The sequence below is a fragment of the Chiloscyllium plagiosum genome, chromosome 26 (assembly GCF_004010195.1).
Source record: "Chiloscyllium plagiosum isolate BGI_BamShark_2017 chromosome 26, ASM401019v2, whole genome shotgun sequence".
Lineage (NCBI taxonomy): Eukaryota > Metazoa > Chordata > Chondrichthyes > Orectolobiformes > Hemiscylliidae > Chiloscyllium > Chiloscyllium plagiosum.
The window spans coordinates 34,672,217-34,680,062 of NC_057735.1; the positions used below are offsets into that span (position 1 = coordinate 34,672,217).

General features: G+C 41.5%; 1 protein-coding gene across 2 annotated transcripts in view; it reads right to left on the reverse strand.

Annotated features, from left to right (window-relative positions):
* The window catches only part of LOC122563241 (protein phosphatase 1 regulatory subunit 12B-like), a 282,450-nt gene that overhangs the window by 73,920 nt on the left and 200,684 nt on the right, over positions 1 to 7,846 (reverse strand). The window contains exon 14 of one of the 2 annotated variants that reach the window (XM_043716856.1): positions 1,770 to 1,967. The exons of the other annotated variant lie outside the window; for it this stretch is intronic. Within the exon in view, the coding sequence (XP_043572791.1) occupies positions 1,770 to 1,967 (198 nt within the window). The remainder of the gene's footprint in view (positions 1 to 1,769; positions 1,968 to 7,846) is intronic. 2 annotated transcript variants of the gene reach the window in all.

Here is a 7,846-nt window from a genome sequence, read left to right on the forward strand (position 1 = left end):
TGTTTGTTGTGGTTCTGTTCGCCGAGCTTGAAGTTTTTGTTGCAAACGTTTCGTCCCTTGGCTAGGCGACATCATCAGTGCTTGGGAGCCTCCTGCGAAGCGCTTCTTTGATGTTTCCTCCGGTGTTTATAGTGGTCTGTCCCTGCCGCTTCCGGTTGTCAGTTTCAGCTGTCCGCTGTAGTGGTCGGTATATTGGGTCCAGGTCGATGTCTTTGTTGATGGTGTTTGTGGATGAGTGCCATGCCTCTAGGAATTCCCTGGCTGTTCTCTGTCTGGCTTGCCCTATGATAGTAGTGTTGTCCCAGTCGATTTCATGTTGCTTGTTGTCACAAGCAACATGAATTCGACTGGGACAACACTACTATCATAGGGCAAGCCAGACAGAGAACAGCCAGGGAATTCCTAGAGGCATGGCATTCATCCACAAACTCCATCAACAAACACATCGACCTGGACCCAATATACCAACCACTACAGCGGACAGCTGAACCGGACAACCGGAAGCGGCAGGGACAGACCACTATAAACACCGGAGGAAACATCAAAGAAGCGCTTCGCAGGAGGCTCCCAAGCACTGATGATGTCGCCTAGCCAGGGGACGAAACGTTTTCTTTGAAAGTTGCATCACAGGTAGTCACAGTGGTTAAGGCAGCGTTTAGTATGCTTGCCTTCATTGTTCAGACCATTGAGTAAAGGAATTGGAATGTCACGTTGAGATTGTATAGGATGTTGGTGAGGCCACTTCTGGTGTACTGTGTACAGTCCTGGCCGCCCTGCTTTGGAAGGATATTATTAAATTGGACGCAGAATTGGGTGCAGAAAAGACTTACCAGGATGTTGCCAGGACTGGAAGATCTGAGTTATAAGGAGAGGCTGGATGGACTGGGATTTTTTTTCACTGCAGCTTAAGAGGTTGACAGGTCACCTTATAGAGATATATAAAATCATATGGGATTTAGATAAGGTGATTAGCAACAGTCTTTTCCCTAGGATGGAATAATTTAAAACTGGTGGGCATTTTTTTCAAGGTGAGAGGAGAAAGATATAAAAGGGACTTGAGGAACAATTTTTTCTCAGAGGCTGGTTCATATGCAGAATGAACTGCTGGAGGAAGTGGTAGATGCAGGAACAGTTACAACATTTAAAAGATATTTGGACAGGTACAGGAATATGAATGGCTTAAGAGGGATATGTGCCAAACGTAGGCAAGTGGGACTAATTTAGTTTCAGAACGTTGGTTGTCATGGATATGTTGGACCAAAGGGTCTGTTTTTGTGCAGTATGACTCTGATTCTGTAACCAAAAGGTTCAACAATGGATCACATCATGTTCCTTCAAAATGGGGAGGATTGAAATGATTGAATGTAAAGTCAAGAAATTTACGATCTCTGAAATAACTTAGGAACTGTGAAAATACACTGCATAGTTTAATAGTGATGATTTATACAACCATATACTACACAAAAGAGGCTTCTTCAATTGTACTTTCTCTTTGAGAAGTTGAAAACTTGTTTTACGAGTGAACAATTCTTTGATGAAACATTGAAATGTTTCTTCCTTTGAATATATCTACACACTCAAAATATCCCATTAAATGGATGCCACTGCAGCTCTATTGAATGCTCTGTTTTCAGTTCATCAATGAGCAAAAATTAATTTCGTTTTTACAGCAGCCTCAAGCAGTTTTAGCCTCTTTTGACATTTGACTTTTCCAAATTCTTCACACACTCCTCAGTATTAAAATAGCACAATTAATCAATTCAACATACTTCTTTCTCTGGGCTTCGACTTGATTTCTGCTTGCATTCTTCGGTATCCTGTGTTGTTAAAAACTTTTTTTTCTCATCTTGCTTTTCCACATCTTGCTTTTCCTTCTCGTCCTTCTCCTGTTGTTCCCGAGCTCGTCTCTCAGCTCGAGATCGACTGAACGTCTTTTCAGCTTCCTGCAGGTCTGTTAGTGTTACACCCTATTTTAACAAAGCAAATTACAGCATGCGCAATTTACACACAAAATTCTAAAGTCATTCAAATTTGGTTTAAAAATCAGCTAACAGGGGACGAGATAATGCAATAACACACTTCTTTTGAAACCAAATTCTGAAGTGTAATTCTCTTCTGTTGTAGTCTCCACTATTATTGGTTGGCTGCAGTAACTTATTTTCTGAAAATGCTTAAGGGAATCCAAACGTAGCTTCAAATAGAGTTTGGTTTACAAAGAAAAAGCTGTCCCCAATTATATAGCACCAATCAGTAAATCTCATTCATAAGGGCTACATTATGACTTCCATCTTGGTGAACATGCGAACCAGTACTACACAGTAAACACTGCAACCAAGCTGTAACCCACAGCTTTGTATCCGAGCTCCAACTGGTTATAAGGGATCAGCATGATCTGTATTGCTAAGAAAGAACGAGTGATGAAAGTTCAGAAGTCTTTGAAAGTCTCACTGCTGTGTTAAAATGATTATAACAAATGACAATACCATAATTCACCAACTGTTACCTATTGGCAAAACTAACTGCACATATAGGATGGCCACTCTGTGGTGTGCCAGGCACACCTTGGAATTCTGTACTGTCTAATTACTTGCTGTAGATATTGGAAGAAAGTTTAGTGAACAATCAATACTCCAAACTTCTGGACATGAAGAATATGATGTGCAATTTACTGAATGTAGAATTGCTGAATCAAAGAGTATGAAATGTTTAAATATAAGTAAGCTACATTTTCACTTGCTTTGCTTTAGATTCCTCATCTTAGACTCCAAAGTGTCCGAACTTTGTCAGTCAATGAATCGGCAGCACCATTTGAACATTTTTCCTGATGTTCTCGCTACTTTCAAAGAAAGACTATGGCATAACCTTTTGTGGAATCTAGCTCATTTTCCTACAAGTCAGTTTTCATTTCAAAATAAATGTTATGAATATAGAGTTCACGGTTCGTGTGTTTCGGTATGATTCCTGAACTCAAAATTTACAATAGAATATGGGAAAAATGCAACTGGGAGATTCAAGTCTAGTGCATCCAGTAAAGTTAGGTTCAAAGAACTGCAAGAGGTTAACAGGAAGGCAAGGAAGATAAAATGTGGATTTTAGTGATTATTGGAAAACCTAAAACAAATAGCAATTCAAAAGGTTACCCACATTTAAGAGAATTGAAATAGAGAGAAGTAAGTTTTAAAAAAGCAGACTTGTAGGAAAATGAGCTAGATTCCACAAAAAGTTATGCCATTGTCTTTCTTTGAAAGTAGCGAGAACATCAGGAAAAATGTTCAAATGGTGCTACGGAATAACTGACTGACAAAGCTCTCACACTTTGGAGTCTAAGATGAGGAATCTAAAGCATGTCAGCAAAGCAAGTGAAAATGTAGCTTACTCTCATATGTAAACATTTCATTCTCTTTGAGTCAGAAATTCGGCATTCAGTAAATTGCACATCATATTCTTCATGTCCATAAGTTTGGAGTATTGATTGTTCACTAAACTTTCTTCTAATATCTATAGCAAGTAATTAGACAGTACAGAATTCCAAGGTGTGTCTTTGGCACATCACAGAGTGGCCATCCTATATGTGCAGTTAGTTTTGCCAATAGGTAACAGTTGGTGAATTATGATATTGTCATTTATTTATAATCATTTCAACAGCAGTGAGACTTCCAAGATTTCAGAGCCCTCATCACTCATTCTTGGTGTCTTACTTAGCCAGATACCCAAGATCTACAAAACCTGTAGCATTGGCAGTCCAGAGAGAGTTAAAGGTCAAAGAGGTTAAAAGTATTCAGGAAATCTTGATTATCAGGTTAAGGAGCCCAGGGTGAAATACAGTTTCATACAAATTGGTATTTTTTTTTCGATGGGATATGTTTGCTGGGAGATTTGGGGTGCACCTTGAAGCTAGGAGACTGCTGAAGTGAAGTAGCTTCAGGCAGCACAACTCCTCTGAGAGGAAATTCCAGGCAGAAAAATCACTGAAAGATCCTACAACTGAGAGAGAAGTCAAGTCGAAATAAAAGAACACTGAGCGGGAGAAAGGAGCATAAAGTGAGCGAATTAAATTCAGGAAGAGGGAAGGTTGAGCACTGGGATTCTTTTTTTGCTAAGTGGGATGTTGAGAACAACGGAGAAGGGGTGAGAAGAAGCAGTGAGACAGACAGAGCTGTTAAGCAGTTCCAGGTTATTGGCTTAGAATTGGTGATGGAATTTTAATATAGTTCCAAATTAGGACAGTGTGAGATTTGGAAGGGAATTTATAAGTGGGCTAGTGAGGAGGTGATTAATTACTAGCCACTTAATCCAGAAACTTAGCTAATGTTCTGGGGAAGCAGGTTCAAATCCTGCCATGGTAGACGGTGGAATTTGAATTCAATAAATATCTGGAATTAAAAGTTCAATAATGACCATGACACTACTGTTGATTACTGGAAAAATTCATCTGGTTCACTGATGTCCTTCAGAGAAGAAATTTGCCATCCTTCCCTTGTCTGGCCTATATGTGACTCCAGATGCTCAGCAATGTGGGAAATTCTCACCTGTCCTCTGAAATGACCTAGCAAGCCAATCAGTTGTAACAACAGAGTCAGAGGCTGAAGGGTGACCTTATAGAGATGGATAAAATCATGAGGGGCATGGATAGGGTAAATTGACAAAGTCTCTTCCCTGGGGTGGGTGGAGTCCAGAACTAGAGGGTATAGGTTTAGGGTGAGAGGGGAAAGATATAAAACAGAACAAAGAGGCAACTTTTTCATGCAGAGTATGGTATGTGTATGGAATGAGCTACCAGAGGAAATGGTGGAGGCTAGTATGATTGTAACATTTAAAAGACATCTGGATGGGTATATGAATAGGAAGGGTTTGGAGGGATATGGGCTGGGTGCTGGCAGGTGGGACTAGATTGGGTTAGGATATCTGGTCAGCATGGACCGAAGAATCTGTTTCCGTGCTCTACATCTCTATATCTGTATGAATCACTATGAAGTCTCAAAAAAGAAATGAACGAGACTGACCACCAGGCATTGACACAGACACCAAAGATTACAATGGCAAAAACAGTTCTATCAACCATGCAAACAAAAACCCTATAAAACATCTTGGGGCTTGTGCCAAAATTGGGATGCTGTCTCAAAGACTAGTCAAGCAATAGCCTGACATGTTCATACTTACACTCATTGAATCATGAACTTATAGAGTGATTCTGTTGCAACAGACAATATGCCAGATAGTATAATCATCACCCTCAGGCAAGTCCAGTTCCACTGGCATGACATACCCAGCAGACAGCAACACGTTGATAAACAATCCAAAGGATCAAGAAACCTTAACTTGACACCATGAAGTCTGATGGTATCAGGTCAAACATGGGCAAGGTAACCTTTTGCTGATTACTATTATTGTTCACCCTCAGCTGATAAATCAGTTGCTAATTCATCGATGCTCCTTTACGCTGAACAACGCTCAAAGGGTGGAAAGAATGCAGAATGGACTCTGAACGAGAGGTTTCAATGTCTAATGATCAAACTGGATAAGTCTTAGAGGGTATTATTGTTAGACTTTGACAGGTGGTGAAGGAACCAAGAGGGAAAAACATACTTGACCTCATCCTTCCAGATCTGCCTGCTGCAGATTCATCTGTACACAACGGTATTGCTAAGAGTGACCACCGTGCAGTCTTTGTGGAGGGGAAGCCCCATCTTCATGATAACAACACCTTACATCGTGTGATGTGTCACTAGCACCATGCTAAATTGGATAGACTTTGAACAGATCTAGTAATGCAGGACTGCAAATCCATGAGGCGCTGGGGGCCATTAGCTGCAGCAGAATCATACTCCAACACAACCTACAAGTTCATGGCCTGGCATATCTCCCATTCAACCATTACCATCACGCTATGGGTTCAATGAAGAATGCAGGAGAACATGTCAACAATAGCACCAAACATTCTTAACAATGAGGTGCAAACCTGGCAAAGCTACAAAATCAAACTATATTCACACCAAACAACATAAGGAGCAAGTGATAGACAGAGCTAAGTGAGACCACAAATCAATAGAACAGATCTAAGCTCTGAATCTTGTCACGAACAGCGAAGGATACAATCAAACAACTCACTGGAGGTGGTGGCTCCACTAATATCTTCAATGTCAGTGGTGGGAAAGTCTAGCACATCAATGCAAAAGAAAATACTGAAGCGTTCACAACAACCTTCAGCCAGAAGTGTGAAGTGGATGATCTAACTTAGCCTTACCCAAAAGGTCCCCAACATCTCAGATGCCAAACATCAGCTAATTTGATTCACTCCACATGAAAACAAGAAACTGTTGGAGGCATTAGATTCTGCAAAGGATAGGGCAACATTCTGGTATTACTAGTAGTACTGAAGACTTATGCTCCCAAACTTGCTACCCCCCTAGGTACGTTGTTCCAGTGCAGCATCAACACTGACATCGACCCAACAACGTGGAAAACTGCCCAGGTGTGACCTGTACACAAAGCAGGACAAATCCTACATGGCAAATTACCTCATTGGTCTACTCTTAATCATCTGTAAAGTGATAGAAAGCATCATCAATCATGCTATCAATCAGCACCTGCTTAGTGACACCCAGTTTTAGCTCCATCAGGGCTTCTCTGCTCCTGACCTCATTACCTTGGTTCAAACATGAACAAAATAACTCAGTTCCAGATGTGGAGGTGAAAGTGACAGACTTTAACATTTAGGCCACATTTGGTCAAGTAATAGTGTCAAGGATGCATGATAAAATGGGAGCCAATGGGAATCAGAAGGTAAACTTTCCAATGGATGGAGACATACTTGGCACATAGGAAAATAGCTGTGGTTGTTGGAAGCCTGTCATCCCAACTCCAGGACATCTGTGCAGGAGTAGCTCAGCAGTCTTCAGCTGCTTTGTCAATGATACCTTCCACTTTAAGGTCAGGTGTGGGAATGTTGCCTGATTTTCAGCATCATTCGTGATTCCTCAGCTACTGAATCATTCCATGTCCAAATGCAACAAGTCCTGCTTGTTGACAAATGGCAAGTAACATTGATGCCTCACAAATACCAGGCAATGATCATTTCCAATGAAAGACAATTTAGCCATTGCCCACTGACATTTAATGGTATTACTGTCACTAAATTTCCCACTAACGTCATCCTGGGAGTTACTATTGACCAGAAACTGATCTGGACCTGCCACACAAATACAATGGGCACGAACAGGTCAGAAGACAAGATACTGCAGCCACTAACTTATATCCTCATTCTCGAAAGTCTGTCTACCATCTAAAAGGCACTAGTGAAGACCATGATGGGATATGCCCCGCTTGCCTGGGTAACTGCAGCTCCAACACCACTCATGAAACTTGATACCATCTTGGACAAAGCAGCCCACGTAACTGGCATCACATCCACTACCAGTCACTTCACCACCGTCCCTCAGTAGCAGCAGTGTGTACCGTCAAGGTGCACTGCAGAAATTCACCAAGGCTCCTTAGACAGCAAATTCCAACCCATGCCCACTTCCATTTAGAGGAGAAGGGCAATAGTTACATGGGAACATCACAACCTGCAAGTACCCTTCCATGCCACTCTCAATCCTGACTTGGAAATACATCCACATTCCTTGTGTGTCACGGGGTCAAAATCCTGGAATTCCTTCCCCAGTCATCTACCTACATCACTTATATGCAGTGGTTCAGGAAGTTAGCACACCACCAGGAGTGCCGCTACCGGTTGTCAGTTCCAGCTGTCCGCTGCAGTGGTCGGTATATTGGGTCCAGGTCGATGTGCTTATTGATTGAATCTGTGGATGAGTGCCATGCCTCTAGGAATTCCCTGGCTGTTCTC